Here is a 17,867-nt window from a genome sequence, read left to right on the forward strand (position 1 = left end):
AGCTTTAATTTATTAATTTCCAAACTTCTGAATTAAGCTTTATGCATTTAGTGATAGCCAAGAATTTATGGGACAGTAATCAATCTCTCGTGATTTCTGCTTATTTTCTCTTCAGAAACGGTAGTTTTGGGTGCTTGTATGAGGAAGCTTTTATTGATGGAAGTGTTTTGGTAAAACTGACACAATGCAGCCCTTTTTTCAACTGTGGGATGTCTGCCAGACCTCAAGGCACTGCACAGCAAGAGGTCAGAGTTTGGAAGTTACACAATTGCTCATAATTACAACGTGCAGCTAACTTAAACACAGATGTGCGCATGCTGTCCGAGCAGATTGTCATTTAAGCTTTCGATGCATTATGTTTATCGTGCATCCTGTACTGTGATGTCCACCACACGTGCCATCGAATGACCATTTGTCACCTCCACGAGAGTCATAAAGGTGTCCTTGGGCAGACAAGCGGAGTTAGGCCGTGATTCCGCTGATCTGGTAACCGCCACAGTCAGGGCTGAGCAAAAATCAGCCCACATCTGGCAAACATAAATGTCGTCATGCAGCCAGTGCCAAGGGCTTACATTTGCACGGAGCCGCTGACTGATCTCCGCTTAGCGTCCCGAGTTTCTCCGAAAGGAAACCGTGTGTCCGTTCTCATGTGCCTCTACAATGGGTTTCGTCATCGGAAATTTGCTTCAACGAGGATTTGTTTTTTTAACCTATGGCGCAACTGAGGATGCTTCTGGGTGTATTGTTAAGCGCGGCTTTTAAAGTCAGCGGGCTCGGGCGGTGTTTCAGGCCGTATCGTTGGAGTCCTGCACACCCACTGGACTTTATGTCAAGGGGAGAAGGGCACAGGATAAGGTGTGGAATTAAGAAATGATTTAGTGTTGTATGGTTGCCGGGCTCATCTGAACACAGAGATGATAATCGGATATTTATCAGCTATATTTTCCCCTGTTATTAAGTTGTATCTAGAAGACTTTTGTTGCTGTGATGTCGCTGTGCAGCTGACTGATTGATCCCGGATGTGTCAGACGCCCAGCCAATCGCCCACCCCAGAGACTGGGAGGCTCCTGATTCCTGATGAGCTCATTCCTCAGGCCGTAACACCGGCTTTCAGCACCCACAGGAGTGCATTCCTAACTTGAATTCCTGCTAGATGTTTCCCCAACAGCTGCGCAAAGACTTAAAACCTCAATGCAGAGCACACAGTTCTCCATGCGATGGGCCGCTGCTGGTCGCTGTGTGCCCCCCCCCCCGCCCTCCCTAATTTAGAGGCTGCATCTGACATTTCAATCAAGCTGATCTTCGGAAGTGTGCGTTTCGTTTTCGTGTGCTTTGTGCGTACTTGGCAGTCGGCGGAATCCGTCGCATATAAATCTGAATAACGCTGGTTCATTGTGGCGTGATAGAGCCATAGCTATCAAATCATATTATCCCTGGTTTTATCTGAGCAGGTATTTTAGCATGATGTGAGTTGTGTGTTTCTAATGCCCTATCTGGGGTCCTTCTGCTGCTTCCTTGGCACCCCCCAGCAGCCACCCCCTCAAAGATCCCTAAGTGTTCTGCCCGCCCGTCGATCGATGTGTCTGATCAGCGAAATTCTCCCAGGAATGCGTTTGCTAAGTGCTCTGAGTGTTGCTGCTAATTAAAACGTGGCCCAAGAAACCACCATTACCCCCCCCCCCCCCCATCTTTTTTTATTCACCCGACAGGCAGGCACACAGCACCAGTGAGCTGCATACCTACTGCGCTGTCACTGGAGAGGAGCCCAGAGTCTGTGTGGCCGCAAAGCCGTCTCTGCTCCCTGTAAACCGTGTTGTAAATGCCGCGTGGCCTCCTGAGAGCGTTCAGGAACCATGCTGTTTGCGGCCCATCCTGTGTGTGTGTAATATGTATGTAAAAATGAATGCTGTCATTTCTGCAGTGAATGACTTTCTCCTTTCCTTTCCTCACAGTACTGGTATGACGGCGATGACGTCGGTGACCTGGCGGTGGATTTCTCCATTGTTTGGGATGGGGACTTCTTCATCGACAAGCCGGTTACGATGAAAGGTACATCACAACACTGCTGCTTTGTGCTTCTGCGCAATGGCTGGTTTATTATTACACAGCTGTCAGCTTGGGAGAGAGTACTGGTAAGAGGTCTCTGTTTTCAGAAGTCTCACTCATCTCCAGAAGAGAACATTTGCCCCCTAGTGGTACGCTGCGTGCAATACTTTCCACAACAAACATTATTTAAACCGAGAGAAATATATACATATTATAATATTATTGCACTCCTCTCCTCTGTGTAAAGATATTTAGATGATTGTTTCAAAATATAGGAAATACCACTGTAATTAACACTGCCAGGATTGATTTCCGCTTAAGCGAAATGCATATGTAAATGAGGCACACAGTCACTGAAATATATAAATGCACAGAGTCAAAGGGACTCGCAGTTTATACATCTTTTGAGCAGCATCTCTGCTTATGTAACGAGACCTTTTCAGTCCCATTATCTTGATGAGCAAAATATTGCACAGTATTGAAAATTGAAAAACTAGCTCTCGGGCTCCAGCGATCTGAATGCCGATTGTTACGGGCAGCACCATTCTGGATGACAGGTCCTCTTTGTTACTTTTCCGGCGATTGGCGGGACGATTTTGCCGCCTGCTGATTTTTGCGAGCCTCTCCCTTTCATTACGCTAAACTCATGACACGGAGGCGAAATGGACCGCCCCGCTCGTGCTGTCGGAGGGAGAATGTTTAATCTCCACTGCTGGCGGGGCCGCCTGATCGGCGGCGGCTCTGTCCTCGCTCGGCCAGCCTGGCAGATTTCATCGCTCTGTCAAGTCAGCGATTGGCTTTTGTGTGAAGATTAGCGGCGAGGCGCCCGCGTGTGCAGCAGCCTATCTGATAGGACTTTCAGCCTGCGCCGGTCAATAACCATCCGTGCTGCCCTTACTCCTGCGATGCTGTTATCGGAGCTGAGCACGCCATTGCTCTCGGTCAGGGGGCAGGACGGAGTGGCGGAGGGCGGGCAGCCCCCGGCCCTGAAAAACCACGCTCCTGGGAAACCAATCTTCCTGCGTGTGTGACTGACTCCTCTGCCCCCCGCCCCCCCCAGCCCTGCTGTACAAATGCGAGGCTCAGCGGGAGAGCTGCGGCCTGTGTCTGAGGGCAGACAGCGCCTTTGACTGCGGCTGGTGCCTAGCTGACAGGAAGTGCCTCTTGCGGCAGCACTGCCACGCCCCCGAGCAAAACTGGATGCACCAGAACCGTCGCAGCGTGCGCTGCAGCCACCCCCGCATAACCAAGGTACATCTGGTTCCTGCGCCTCCCTGCTGCGAGTGTGTGTCAGACCTTAGGTGTGTTTGTGGTTCCCCCATCTCCGCACACCCGCATGCCGTGTACCCTGGGCGGGGGGCATTCTTTACACGCCTGTCTTGACACGTCTGCGGCCGCATGCAGATATGGCCACTCGCTGGACCCAAAGAGGGCGGCACGCGGGTAACCATAGAGGGAGAGAACCTCGGCCTACAGGTACGGGAGATTACCCAAGTACGTGTCGCTGGCGTCCGCTGCATCCCCGTCCCGTCCGAGTACATCAGCGCCGAGAGGTAGGAGCTCGCCGGTTCCCCATGTTTACCACCGCCAACCCACTACCTCTGACCTTAGTTTAGCCGGATTGGCTAATGTTACTGTGCTGGTAACATGAAACTGTTAGTGCTGGTTATGACTCTGAGCCAACTGTAATGTAAAAAATGCTGATCTCAGCGTCTGTCTTGGCTGTTTGGGGAGGGGTGCAAGCGTGACCTGTTGTGTGACTCTTTCTGACCCACAGGATTGTATGTGACATGGATGAGTCACTGCTCTCCAACCCCCCCGGAGGCCCAGTGGAGCTCTGCATTGGTGACTGCTCTGTAGAGTACCGCACACAGTCCCCACAGACTTATTCCTTTGTGGTATGTCTGAGATGAGACTTTTTACATATATAAGGTGGCTGGTGAGCTGGCCTAGGCTTTTCATTTGTTGTGGGCTAGCATAGCATTTCTGTATGTTTTGGGCTCACCTTTTCGTCCTATATGAGCTAGCCTTGCTTTTCTGTATGCTTTTGACTAGCCTTTTTGTCCTCTCTGGGCTAACCAATCCTTTCTGTCCTTTATGGGCTAGCCTAAGCTTTCTGTGTCATGTGTGAATTAGCCTAGCCTTTCTGTTTACTATGGGCTAGCCTAGCCTTTCTGTTTACTATGGGCTAGCCTAGCCTTTCTGTTTACTATGGGCTAGCTTAGCCTTTCTGTCCTCTGTGAATTAGCGTAGCCTTTCTGTCCTCTGTGAATTAGCGTAGCCTTTCTGTCCTCTGTGAATTAGCGTAGCCTTTCTGTCCTCTGTGAATTAGCGTAGCCTTTCTGTCCTCTGTGAATTAGCGTAGCCTTTCTGTCCTCTGTGAATTAGCGTAGCCTTTCTGTCCTCTGTGAATTAGCGTAGCCTTTCTGTCCTCTGTGAATTAGCCGCGCCTTTCTGTCCTCTGTGAATTAGCCGCGCCTTTCTGTCCTCTGTGAATTAGCCGCGCCTTTCTGTCCTCTGTGAATTAGCCGCGCCTTTCTGTCCTCTGTGAATTAGCCGCGCCTTTCTGTCCTCTGTGAATTAGCCGCGCCTTTCTGTCCTCTGTGAATTAGCCGCGCCCTTCTGTCCTCTGTGAATTAGCCGCGCCTTTCTGTCCTCTGTGAATTAGCCGAGCCTTTCTGTCCTCTGTGAATTAGCCGCGCCCTTCTGTCCTCTGTGAATTAGCCGCGCCTTTCTGTCCTCTGTGAATTAGCCGCGCCCTTCTGTCCTCTGTGAATTAGCCGCGCCTTTCTGTCCTCTGTGAATTAGCCGCGCCTTTCTGTATGCTTCGGGCTTTCCTTTCAATGCTCCCCTGACTAACCCAGCCTTTCTGTCCTCTATGAGCTAACTAAGCCTTCCTGTGCTCTGTGACCCAGCCCAGTTTTATATTACACTCTAGACTTGCTATCCTTGGGAAGTAGTCTTCTGGCCTCAGTACTACCCACCGGCCTCCTGCAGGCTATCTTTTGCTGACCTGTAGGTTAACCTTTCTTTGTGCTGCAAGGTAGTGCTACACTGCCACGCACAAAGACTGCTTGTAAAAGTGTGCCCAGTGTGATCTAATTATCCAGATCTCCCCATGGAGCAGTAAGGACCGCCGACCAGGAATGTGGCAACGGTCGATTATCCAGAGGCCTCTGAGCTGCATGCAGGGATGAATGGGCCAGACCGGGCCTCTTAAACGCACAATCAATACTGGTCTTGCAGTTTAATTCTGGGAGAAGCAAATGAATATGTGTGCAGTGGGTGATTACGCAGTTACACGGCTAATTTGGGCAGAAGGGTAGCTCTATTTGGACAAACGCTTTCTGCTGTAGAATATATGCTGGGTCAGTTTAAGGTACCAAAAAAAAAACATTTTCACTACAGGAACAGATTACAAAATTACAAAAGTTTTGTGAATGTGTGCTGTGTTTCAGTGGATATATAAAATCACATCACTTGGGTATCGACTGCAAAATTTATTATACGAGACTGTTATATAAATGTCCCACATAATATGATAGGCTTACAATTGGAATTCTGCTTCTAAATCCTCGATGAGCATGTTTTTTGGTGACTGGAGGGGGGTGTTTGGTAGACAGTCAGCTCTGCGGCCTGACTGCTAATACGCGGTTCCCTTCCCCAGCTTCCCAGCTTCGATCGCATCCACCCAAAGAAGGGACCCATGTCCGGGGGCACCAGACTCACCATCTTCGGCAAGCACCTGGACGCCGGCAGTGCGGTGACAGTGTTCCTCGGCCAGGGCGAGTGCCTCTTTGTGAGGTGAGATGGAGCTGCAGCACTGCCTAGGTTGGGCTGCTGCTGTTTCTGAGCCGTCTCATTAACTTGTAGTTATGTATTTTCAAGACGCTTGGTATATACAACAAACACCAGCGTAGTACCATTCAACACTTTGGATGTCCCAAGGCGCCGACGAAGGAGAGTAATAGTGTCACATCACATGACCTGACCTAAGCACAGTTGAGATGTTGTTTGGAGTTTGACCAGAGAGTGAAGGAAAAGCGTTCATTAAGTGCTCAGCATATATGGAACCTCCTTCGAGAAAAATCTCCCAGCATGCCTCCTAGTGAAACTGGCGTAGAGGAGACAGTGGGGTCAGCCAGTCCCTGGAGCAACTGGGATTATGGGCCTTGCTCAAGGGCCCAGTGGTGGCATCACTCTGCCGACCCAGGGATTTGAACTGGCAACCTTCTGAATCCCAAACCACAGAGCCGCCTCCCCCAACCCCTGACCATTTTTTTAAATTTTTGTTTAATACTTTTTTGGTCAGTGGATAATTCCATATATGTTATTTTATATATTTCATGTCAATAATTACTCTAATTTATAGAGAATGGTACTAATAAACCTTTCAGTGTACTGGTGTGTCCAAACTGATATATTATATACACAAAGCTTGAAAATAAAAAAAGACACAAATGATTTTGTGTGTTATTTTGAGGCTTAAAAAAGCATATAGCATATTTATAACATGCAACTGTTGACATAGAATGTTGAATGACACTGATTATAAAATTGTGATTTTCAGTAAATACCATGAAACTGAACATCGGTTCGAGGTTATGTGTTAACCTTTACTAGTCACTGTGCTGTCTGATTCATGAAATAGAAATTCCACCACTTTTGTACTCATGTACGCCCAGGGGAGCAGGCTAGTTGGGCTACTTAAGGTTTGATCACTATGACTGTTAGCCTGCAAGATTAGCAGTCAGTCAGCATAACACACTGTAGTCTACTGCTTGGGTTTCAGGACCTGGCAAAGCAAAAGCATCCGTCCTGGTTTGGGCTAATTCTTGCATGGTGTTATGTTGGAGACGTGGCAAAAACACCATTTGAAATCTTTTTGTTTCTGTAGGAGAAACATGAAGGACATCGTGTGTGTGACCCCTCTGTCCACAACTGGATCCACTTCCTCGTCCATCAGGCTGTTCATCGACAAGGCGGAGATAACCAACGTTAACACAATCTACGTCTATACCGAGGACCCCACGGTGGGCGGCATCGAGCCCAACTGGAGCATTGTCAAGTGAGTGTGCTTTCCTGGGGCTCTGCTTGGTCGGCACTACGCTCTGAGCATGTCCACGGCCCGGAAAGACTGAGAGCTTGTTATACTGAGCACGGAGAATCCATTAGCATGCAAAATACCTAAGGCGAAATTCCCTTGGAGATTAAAACGGGCGTCTTGAAAGCCACCCTCGGACACAGATAAGGTCCCATCATAACAGTTTCATCATGAGACTCTATAATGCAATATACAAGAGCTGATGAAGTCTCAAGTATATATAAATTCCTAATAGATTGCACCCAGAGGGCCAGAGAAAACTGCCCACTTATATTCCAAAGCCCAACAGTTCTCTCTCTCAGGCAAATAAGCCTCATCAGCTGCGCACAGCAGAAAAATCTCACCTCAGTCCAGTGCGAAGAGCCGGCCAGCCGTCATTGGTGCCCAGGCCGTTGTTTAATTCGCCGGAGATTGTTTAATGCACTGCAATAACAAGAAAACGCGCATATAAAACATCTGTAGTAATGTAGCCGTTCTCATGTCTTTCTGGTTCCTCGGTTGTCTTTCCAGTGGGAGCACGACCATCACTGTAATGGGCAGCAACCTCCTTACCATTCAGGAACCCAAAGTACGGGCTAAATATGGAGGTGTGGAGACCACCAACGTAAGTCACGCTCATGCCCGTTAAGGCGTATTGCCTGAAGGACTTCTGTTCCGGCCTACGTCACCACATGTCAGCACCACCTCCTGTCCTCTGCAGGTGTGCACCGTCACCAACGACTCTACAATGACGTGTCTGGCTCCCGGCATCGTCTACACCAAGCGGCAGGTCCCCGAGTCTGGCCTGCACCCAGATGAGTTTGGCTTCGTTCTGGACCATGTGACCGCCTTACTCATCCTGAATGGAACTCCCTTCACCTACTATCCCAACCCTACCTTTGATCCTCTGGGCAGCTCTGGGATCCTGGAGGTGAAGCCAGGGTCACCTATCATTCTTAAAGTAAGTCACCCATCTATAAGGAGAGGGCACTTCCTGTGCAGTTATTTCATCTTAGCTCTCTCTTCAGTCCAAAACCTCTTCATGCCAAGATAAATGAGTATTATGTTAATGGTTAGACATCATTGTTTTGCTGATGAGACTGAAACTGATGTATTTCCTCAAAATAGGGGAAAAACCTGATACCTCCTGCTCCGGGGAACGCCCGACTGAATTACAGCGTGCTGATTGGAGAAACCCCGTGCCTGTTAACCGTCTCAGAATCCCAGCTGCTCTGTGATTCGCCGGAACTCACAGGGGAGCAGCGAGTGCTGGTACGTCTGACGGTGTAAACAATGGATTTTCATTAGTACAGGAGCTACCGGCTAACAGTAATGGGGAGAGTCTAACTGAACTGTATTGATTCTCTTCCGTCTCCTTGTTTGCACACAGCTTGGCATTTTACACATTGTTTTTATACAAATTCAAGCTGAGTGGGTTTGACGGCAGTAGCACAACAACCCCCCCCCCCCCCCCATGTGACGGATGGAAGCTTCATCATTCTGATGACTAATTAGTCACCATAAAACTTTTGCTCCGGCAGCCTCTGAGTGAAAGGGCATTCACTAAATCTTTACGTATCGATATGCCGACATGCCCGAGCTTCTCTTTGGCCCAGTGACGCAGCCCACAAATCTTTGAAATATTCAAACCCAATTTAGCCCAATCAATAGACACCGCTGAGGAGAAAGGAAGAGGTGTCTACAAATCAAAGGGGAGATTAGAGGCAAACAGGAGGTTAGCAGGAAGGTGTCAGTGATTTGTGAGGTGGTTTTATCTTCAGGGATGCTAATGGAGACAGACAGGCAGCCAGTTTGACTGGAGAGTTTGTCACCTGACTGTATGTGTACTGCTGGTTTTTTGGTTTCACAAATGCGTGTTTTAGTGGGTGATTAATTAAAATGGGTTAGGGTGTAATGATGCTCCTGAGGTAAAACTCGTTAGCGAAACCTTTAGGAAGCCTTAGTTAATTGGTAACTGGCCAACAGCAAGTCTCAGTCTCCCAGGTGCCAAGTACAGTTCCTCTGCAGCCAGCTGTGTACTCGGCGTGCACCCTTTGATGCCCCCCCCACACGTGTGTGCTCCCCCAGATTCTGGTGGGCGGTCTGGAGTACCCCCTGGGGACCCTGCACATCTACTCGGACAGCGCGCTGACCCTGCCAGCCATCATCGGCATCGGCGCCGGCGGCGGAGTGCTGCTCATCGCCATCATCGCCGTGCTCATCGCCTACAAGCGCAAGACGCGCGACGCCGACCGGACCCTCAAGCTACTGCAGCTGCAGATGGACAACCTGGAGTCCCGGGTGGCGCTAGAGTGCAAGGAAGGTGCGAGGACGTCTGCGGCCGCTAGCTGGCCGTCGCTTCCCGGTTCCCACTGGATGAGTCCATGTTCACTGCTCAGCATCCACATGTACGGTACCAATCAAAAGTCTGGACACACCTTATGAGAACCATATGGTAACTACCCAAAGCTTATCTCCGTCTTGTGTAGTAAATATTTTCCTGTGAGAAAGGAAGTGCCGTGACAGATGACCTGGCCCCCGCAATCCCCCTGAACTCTATAGATCTGGTTTGGGATGCGTTGGGTCAATGACTAAGAGCAAAGTGGCCAACTTGTGCCCAGAATTTATGGAAACTCCTCCAGGACTGTGGGGGAAGCTTTCCAGGTGGCTACATCTGCAAGCCGGTTGAGAGAATGCCAAGGGTCTGCAGTGCTGTCATGGAACGAAAAAGAGGCAGTTTTTAGTCCAAAATTTAAGTAAATTTAGAGATGCGGAACGCTTCTCTTGGTCATTGCGCTGTTTGGCATGTATTACTTCGTTACCCCTAAGGTGAATAACGTAGCTAAAATAGAGACAAATGCATTAAAAGCTGGTGTGTCCAGACTTTTGACTGCTCCTGCGTGAGAGAGTCCGGTGGGGACCTTCCTCGGTAGCTCAGTAGCAGCTGGGCTACACGCGCTAAGGCTGGTGGTTTTCCTCAGTGTTGCTCACACATAGTTCACTGCGGTGCCTCTGAGGCTTGCATCAGCTGCGCTGTGGGGCTCTGCATTCTGCCCCGTCAGCGTTTGCTGTGTGGGAAGCCTGAGCTGAGTAAGTGTCCCATCCCTGCGTGATCACGGGGCCATTCTTTACAGCCCCTTTTACTTAATGAAATGGCTCAGTAACGCGCCAGTGATGGAGAATGAGTGTGCGTGCAGTGAGGCTGTCCCTCTCGCTCGCGCAGCCTTCGCCGAGCTGCAGACAGACATCCAGGAGCTCACCAACGACATGGATGGAGTGAAGATTCCCTTCCTGGAGTATCGTGCCTACGCCATGAGGGTCATGTTCCCCGGCATCGAGGATCATCCCGTCCTGAAGGAGCTGGACGTAAGGCCGCCACACCGGGCCGGTTACGTGGTACCGCGTTGGTGGTCCGTCGCCAACAGCGACGTACACGTGTAAACACACCTACCTCCGCAAGCCCCTGCAGCTGCCGCGCTTAAAGCCATCCAGTAAAGGGAGTAAATTATACCCTTTTCTGTTTAATGTTCCCTTAGCTCTCCTGCAGTATTACGCCTCTAAGCATGTGAACAAGCTTCTCTCTTTTCTGCCCTCCTCCTCCTTCTTTCTGTCTTTTAATTAAAACCTGAGGTGGAATGAAATCGCAAACCCCATGTGGGCTCAGTGAGCCGCGCGCCTAGAAACTGCCTCAGTAGAAATGTTTAGAAAACAGCAGCAGCAGGAAGCTGTTCTTGGTTATTCAGCAGGCCTGCTTCTGAGCAGCCTGGAAGCTGCTCTTAGTTACTGAGCAGGCCTGCTTCTGAGCAGCCTGGAAGCTGCTCTTAGTTACTGAGCAGGCCTGCTTCTGAGCAGCCTGGAAGCTGCTCTTAGTTACTGAGCAGGCCTGCTTCTGAGCAGCCTGGAAGCTGCTCTTAGTTACTGAGCAGGCCTGCTTCTGAGCAGCCTGGAAGCTGCTCTTAGTTACTGAGCAGGCCTGCTTCTGAGCAGCCTGGAAGCTGCTCTTAGTTACTGAGCAGGCCTGCTTCTGAGCAGCCTGGAAGCTGCTCTTAGTTACTGAGCAGGCCTGCTTCTGAGCAGCCTGGAAGCTGCTCTTAGTTATTCAGCAGGCCTTCTGAGCAGCCTGGAAGCTGCTCTTAGTTACTGAGCAGGCCTGCTTCTGAGCAGCCTGGAAGCTGAGCCTCCTCTCACACTGCACGTTTCACTTCTCCCCATCTCTCACCACTCTTCTTTTTCCCCTCTCATTTGTAAATGCCAACCTGATAATCCCCCCACGTTGACCCCAAAGACCTCTCCCTCTCTGACCGCCGCCTCCTCGTCCACCCTGCCCCCCCCCCCCCCCCCCCCACTCTGCCCCTAGTCCCCCGCTAACGTGGAGAAGGCCCTGCGTCTCTTCAGCCAGCTGCTGCACAACAAGATGTTTCTCCTGACCTTCATCCACACGCTCGAGGTGCAGCGTTCCTTCTCCATGCGCGACCGTGGCAACGTGGCCTCCCTCCTGATGGCGGCGCTACAGGAGCGCATGGAGTACGCCACCGTGGTACTGAAGCAGCTGCTGGCCGACCTCATCGAGAAGAACCTAGAGAACCGGAACCATCCAAAACTGCTGCTCAGGAGGTGAGGGTCCCATCCGGTGTCCCCAACCAGCCCCCTCCCCGCCCTGGTAACGGCTGACTGGTATCCCCCCCTCTGCTCTCCCTCAGGACCGAATCTGTGGCTGAGAAGATGCTCACTAACTGGTTTACCTTTCTGCTGCACCGCTTCCTGAAGGTGGGTGTTGCCCGTCACGCAGTGGTGGGAGCTCTATGAAGTCTTCCCCACTCGGGGCCCTGTGCTCTCCGTCCGTACGTGTTAAGTTGATGAATGCCGGCTCCTTTGTGTACTCCTCCGGGGCTAAATGGCTATTGCCATGTATTTTGGATTCCATCCAGATGTATTTACACTACATCAGTACACACGTGAAGGAGCTTTGGCTGCCAGTCAGACCAATTACTGTAAAATCTCTTCCCCGGCTTATTTAAACTTCGTCATATTTTCAGATTCCTTTCCATGAGATATGGAAACAGATGTCATTAGCTATCGTAGGACTAAATACCCGTTAGGGTCAAATTCTTTATTTAATTGCTTTTGTTCTAGTTCACCTGCTATATCATATTTTCTTTTTACCCCGCTGCTACATTTCTTATCCTGAAGTGTCAGTTTGGAGAAAAGAAGCACAGGGTGTTTCGCTTCCAGGTTTAAAAAAATAGTCCATTCAGGCTGTGAGCTCGTCACCCCGCACTTTGTGTTCAGCGCCTGATGGCTAAGGGCCCCTCTGCTTATAGGGACTGTGAGTCAGGATGTCACGCTGTAATTAATAACGTCAAGTTAATCGTGCCTAAGAACTAAATCATAGTGTTCTATCAGTATCGCCGTTTAGTCATCAAAAGCTTTTAAGTGGGTAATTGGTGACTTCTGAGCTCCTCAGAAATGCCGAAATGAAGAGCGATTTGCCCATGTGACCGCCCTCAGCACGCGTGTGCGCGCACACACATACACATGCTGCCCTCTCCCTGCCAGGAGTGTGCTGGAGAGCCTCTCTTCATGCTCTACTGTGCCATCAAGCAGCAGATGGAGAAAGGTCCCATCGACGCCATCACAGGCGAGGCGCGCTACTCCCTGAGCGAGGACAAGCTCATCCGCCAACAGATCGACTACAAGCAGCTGGTGAGTGTCCGTGGGCCCCTGGAGCCACTCCGCCCCCCTGGGCCGGCCGCCCCCGCCACCCCACCGCTCTCCGTCTGCGGCCCCTCCTCTCGGTCTCGGTCGCCCGAGGTGTTCCAGATCCGCCATGGGAAAATCGGGCCGAGGAATTTAATTTATTATGGGCAAGCAAGGTCACACAATATATTTTGCAGAAGTTAGGAGGGTTCTGGGCGCCGCCCAGGGCTGAGTGAGGGGGGGGGGGTGGTGCCTTCCCAGCATGCTGTGTGAGCAGTGAGAAGGCGGGGTAGCCGGTGAGGTGGACTTTCAAGGAGGGGGAGGCTGGCTGGCCAGCATTCAAGTCACACGCGCGGACCTGCTGAGGGCTCCTGGTGATTCATTACAGAATAAAGCGATCTATTGTGTGGCCGCGAAAGGCGAAGGCGCTTCTGCCATCTAACGAGGCCGGCGCCGTCTCTGCCTGGAGACGCCAGTTACCCGATTAAGAGTTCATTCGGACTCTGGCTCCATTGTCCAGTCTTCACGTAGCGGCTTTGCAGATGGCAGGTTTGCGGGACGTGTGTGTGCCGGCGCGCACGGCGTCATCTGCCAGCCAGCAGTCCGTGCGGCACCACTTCGTGCACTTAAGGGGGGGGGGGGGGGGGGGCTCCGGGTTTGTTCCCTTCAAGAAATCAACTGTGATGCGGTAAATGTCCTGGGATTTTCCTTTAAAGCGATGGGTGCCCCCAGAGGGACCCATCAGTCTCATTAGCCCCCCTGGGACCGCCAGCAGAGGTGGGGGCCCTACGGAGCTCGCTGCTCTGATGCCTCTGCTTACTAATGTATTTCCGTTTTCACGCTCATTCACTCGTGTGTGTTTGAAGTGCCCTGAAACAAATTTCCCTGTTTCCAGCTCTAATATGAACGCTGTGGCATCAAAGGTTGCGTCCTCTAGGTTTGCGGCAAATTGTAAATAAACCTCACCGGAAATTAAAGCGTGACAGGATGCGATTCAGACAGCGAGCTCACGGTGCACCTCCCGGTTTTCCGCAGGACCGGAGGTTGAAGAGCGGTCAGTCGATACTTTGAAGCCCCATTTGCAGATTGACGCAGATTCTTTGAATTTCTGCTGCCCAGAACCGGTCTCTGTCATCCTAAATATAGCCTGTCCGCAGTTCCCTGAGAATTTCTTAATTTGCTGTGTAATTGGTTTTTAATCAGAAATGCTTCACTTGTTAAATATTTTTCTTTGCATGGCAGAGGGGAGGTAATTGACTTTACTAATGATCAGTGAGTGGCAGGGGTGCATGCGGCATGGCTTACTGTGGCAGCCACACGCCGGTTTAATCACCCGATTAGCGGCAGGCACACGCGCAACCCTCTGCGCAGTAAATATGGGCTGTCAGCATTGTGGGGACACGCGATGCCTAAATATATTATGGAAAACGGGAACATTGAGGGTTAGAATGGAGCCCTGCAGCACGTTGCGTTATTACTCGGGGTGTCATTAAAATATAATTAGTCTTCCTACCTTTGTGGGGGGGGGGGAGTGCTCGGAATATTGCGCCGTTTGTGTGCTTCAGTTCACCAGCTCTCAGTATGGGTTCATTCAGTCGAGTCGCCTTCTGTTTGCCTTCAGTTCTGTCTGCGATTCCCGCACCAGCCTTCTTCGCTTTTGACGTTTCTGGCTTCAACCCGCCAGCAGAGGCGTGCGTGCGGTGCGGCTGAGTGCCAGGCGGCATCCTGCCATCCCCCAGCGCTCCTCTCCGCCTTACCCCTCTGCTCCGGAGCATAAATCTCGATAATCGATTAAATCAATGATCTCCCCTCTGGTGATTCATTTTATCGACCCAGCGAGACGGCCGTAATTTTTCCCCGACCGTCCGGCGCTGGCGTCCGCTAACGGATTTGTTTTCGAGCCCATTAGCAGTTCAAAGTGCCCCAAACCGCATCCCAGGCGAAACCTCCGCGAGTGAACGGATCTCATGCCATTTCCTTAGTAACAGGACAATCCCAGCCAGAGAGAGCAGTGAACCGGAAGCCAGTAGAAAGGTTTACAGTGATTTACGGTGACGCTTGCGTTCTGCTGATAGGCCCTCGCCTTCCTGCCCAGCGTGCACTGCTTTGGACCCCCGACCTCCCCCCACCAGCCCTTGCCTTGACATAGCCTGTCACTGTGCCCTCTTCCTCCTACTCCTCTTCCTCAGACTCTGATGTGCATCCCCCCCGAGGGTGAGGCGGGCACTGAGATCCCAGTAAAGGTGCTGAACTGCGACACAGTGACTCAGGTGAAGGACAAGCTGCTGGACGCCGTCTATAAAGGCATCCCATACTCTCAGCGCCCCCAGGCCGAGGACATGGACCTGGGTAAGCCCGCCTCTGCAGCGCTGGCCCTCTGTCTTTATTAACTGCGCAAGGCAAGCTCAGAATAGCAGCTGCCTGTAGGTTATGAATAAAAGAACGCGTTTGGGTAAGCACTTTTCTTTCCCTCTTCTGAAATATTTAGAAATGTTGCAATATTAATTCCATGAAGTGGAGCAAACTCTGCATTTTTGGGTTTCAAAGCTCAAAAAAACTATTCGTCATTCTTCCTTCATAGGCTGTTACATGGCTTACCAAGGTTTTCCAAGTAACTGCTAATTAATATTAATATTACAGCTAGGTTTATGGTAAATATTTTCCCCAGTTTAAGGCAAATATGAAGTATACATTTTATAGCTCATCCTTTAATTTGAATCCATTACTGTTGCTTTCCATCACAATCGGAAAGGTGTGGTTATACCCGCAAGCAACATAGAAATGAATTATGGGAATGATCATTTTAGCATTAATAAGTCTTTTCTCCCTTCAGAGTGGAGACAGGGGCGACTTACCCGAATCATTCTCCAGGATGAGGACATCACTACCAAAATCGAAAGCGACTGGAAGCGACTCAACACTCTGGCCCATTACCAGGTTAGTTACACCACGACAGTGACACTGGGCCCTGAATCTACATCCTAAAAGCGCCATGAGATCTGTCTGGTGCATAAAAATTATTTATTAATCAATTAATGTAATTATTCACTTAAGCCTGCTTAAGTGAGATAAGATAAATGAACATGCGTACATGGAACTAAGATAATTAGTTTTAAATAAGTTATAAGGTTTATTTAGAAGCCAATTCATTGCTGCTTAATCTTAGTGGACAGAGGAAATGATGTCTATCCATCTTCCAGGGCCTGACCTTATTAACTTGACTCTTCTCGTAGGTGACCGAGGGGTCCCTGGTAGCCCTGGTTCAGAAGCAAGTCTCAGCCTACAACATTGCCAATTCCTTCACCTTCACACGCTCCCTCAGCAGATACGGTAAACGGCCCCCACCGCTCAGCACGGGCTTCACCCACGTTCATGTCGCATGAGGAACACAGAGGAGGATCTAGCATTCTTCTTCTCTGTTGTGTATGAACAATGGGTCATGCAAGTGTTTTTCAAGGAGCACAATCTGTGTACGCTTTGACCTGATGGTTCTGGTGCCGGTGGAACCACCAGCTCAGTTTAGGCTCGCTTTTGGACGTGAACGTAAGCATGACCATGTCAGCGTTGGTAGAGGTTGGATACGGCTCGCATCTCCAGCTTAGTAGTAGTGCAGTAAGCGTAGTAGCAGTTAGATGTTCCTTCAAACACCCCACTGTTCCATTGTAAAAGATGTCCACAGAGAGTAATTAGTATCACCAAGTTGTCTGCGAAAACACAAACGGTTCCCAGGTTCCTTCAGGTGGGAAGCTGACGGTGGTCAATGTGTCTTTACCAGAGAGTCTCCTGAGGACATCCAGTAGCCCGGACAGCCTACGTTCCAGAGCCCCAATGATCACCCCCGACCAGGAGACGGGCACCAAACTGTGGCACCTTGTCAAGAACCATGAGCATGCAGACCAACGTGAAGGCGACCGTGGCAGCAAGATGGTGTCCGAGATCTACCTGACCCGCCTCCTGGCCACCAAGGTGAGCGCCACTCCCCCTACCCCCCCTTCCCCACATCCATCGGTGTGATGAGTCCTCCAGTCTTATGGCGGTGGGCCGTGACCCCATCTCCTACTGTAACCACAGGGCACGCTGCAGAAGTTCGTGGATGACCTGTTTGAGACTGTGTTTAGCACCGCCCACCGCGGCAGTGCCCTCCCCCTGGCCATCAAGTACATGTTCGACTTCCTGGACGAGCAGGCCGACCGGCGACAGATCAGTGACCCCGACGTGCGACACACCTGGAAGAGCAATTGGTGAGAAGCCCCCCCCCCCAAGTCTCCCATTACCTCATCATCTCATGCTTGCATATAAAGAAGCCAGTAGCTGGTAGAAACCTACCATCACATCACTCATTTTGCAATGCTAGTTTGGTCTTGCATGGTGCAAGGAAAGGTTTTTGCTGTTGAGATTCTGAGTGTCAGTAACCAAGAAGTATCACCTGCAGCTCCTTCTTTACGTTGTTTGCTGAACATGTATTCAGTCACCACGACCTTCTGAATGTCGCCCGTCGCCACACATGCAACCCAACATCACTTCTTAACGGCGTCTTCCTGTCCGTCCTACATTCCCTCAACTCCCTTTGACAGCCTGCCTCTGCGTTTCTGGGTAAACGTCATCAAGAACCCTCAGTTCGTATTCGACATCCACAAGAACAGCATCACGGACGCCTGCCTGTCGGTGGTCGCTCAGACCTTCATGGATTCGTGCTCCACCTCTGAGCACCGGCTGGGCAAGGACTCGCCCTCCAACAAGCTGCTCTACGCCAAGGACATCCCCAACTACAAGAGCTGGGTAGAGCGGTAGGAACATAATGCTCTTCTGAATTGCCAGTAGTTTTGGTTGCGTTTTCCGAATGAGCTCCATTGCCCAAGTCATTTTTTAGAAATATTTAGAAAGTAATTATTAATAATAAATCACTTCCTTGTTACATTACAGACCTAAAATCCTTTTTTAAAAATTTAGTAAAGACCCCAACTTGAGGTTCATTAAATTTGATCGGTCCTGGTGAAGGATTACTAATTCATAGTGAAGGATTTCATTACTGCCTAACAAT

General features: G+C 50.4%; 1 protein-coding gene across 1 annotated transcript in view; it reads left to right on the forward strand.

Annotated features, from left to right (window-relative positions):
- The window catches only part of plxna3 (plexin A3), a 102,093-nt gene that overhangs the window by 82,281 nt on the left and 1,945 nt on the right, over positions 1 to 17,867 (forward strand). Inside the window, 20 exon segments of the mRNA XM_049017272.1 lie at positions 1,953 to 2,049; positions 3,107 to 3,297; positions 3,451 to 3,599; positions 3,824 to 3,944; positions 5,714 to 5,850; positions 6,944 to 7,114; positions 7,661 to 7,754; positions 7,851 to 8,090; positions 8,258 to 8,401; positions 9,218 to 9,452; positions 10,353 to 10,495; positions 11,487 to 11,743; positions 11,830 to 11,896; positions 12,686 to 12,832; positions 15,016 to 15,175; positions 15,660 to 15,763; positions 16,060 to 16,156; positions 16,602 to 16,792; positions 16,898 to 17,067; positions 17,401 to 17,613. Of these exon segments, the coding sequence (XP_048873229.1) occupies positions 1,953 to 2,049; positions 3,107 to 3,297; positions 3,451 to 3,599; positions 3,824 to 3,944; positions 5,714 to 5,850; positions 6,944 to 7,114; positions 7,661 to 7,754; positions 7,851 to 8,090; positions 8,258 to 8,401; positions 9,218 to 9,452; positions 10,353 to 10,495; positions 11,487 to 11,743; positions 11,830 to 11,896; positions 12,686 to 12,832; positions 15,016 to 15,175; positions 15,660 to 15,763; positions 16,060 to 16,156; positions 16,602 to 16,792; positions 16,898 to 17,067; positions 17,401 to 17,613 (3,128 nt within the window).

This window comes from Brienomyrus brachyistius, chromosome 6 (genome assembly GCF_023856365.1).
Source record: "Brienomyrus brachyistius isolate T26 chromosome 6, BBRACH_0.4, whole genome shotgun sequence".
In the NCBI taxonomy this organism is placed as follows: domain Eukaryota; kingdom Metazoa; phylum Chordata; class Actinopteri; order Osteoglossiformes; family Mormyridae; genus Brienomyrus; species Brienomyrus brachyistius.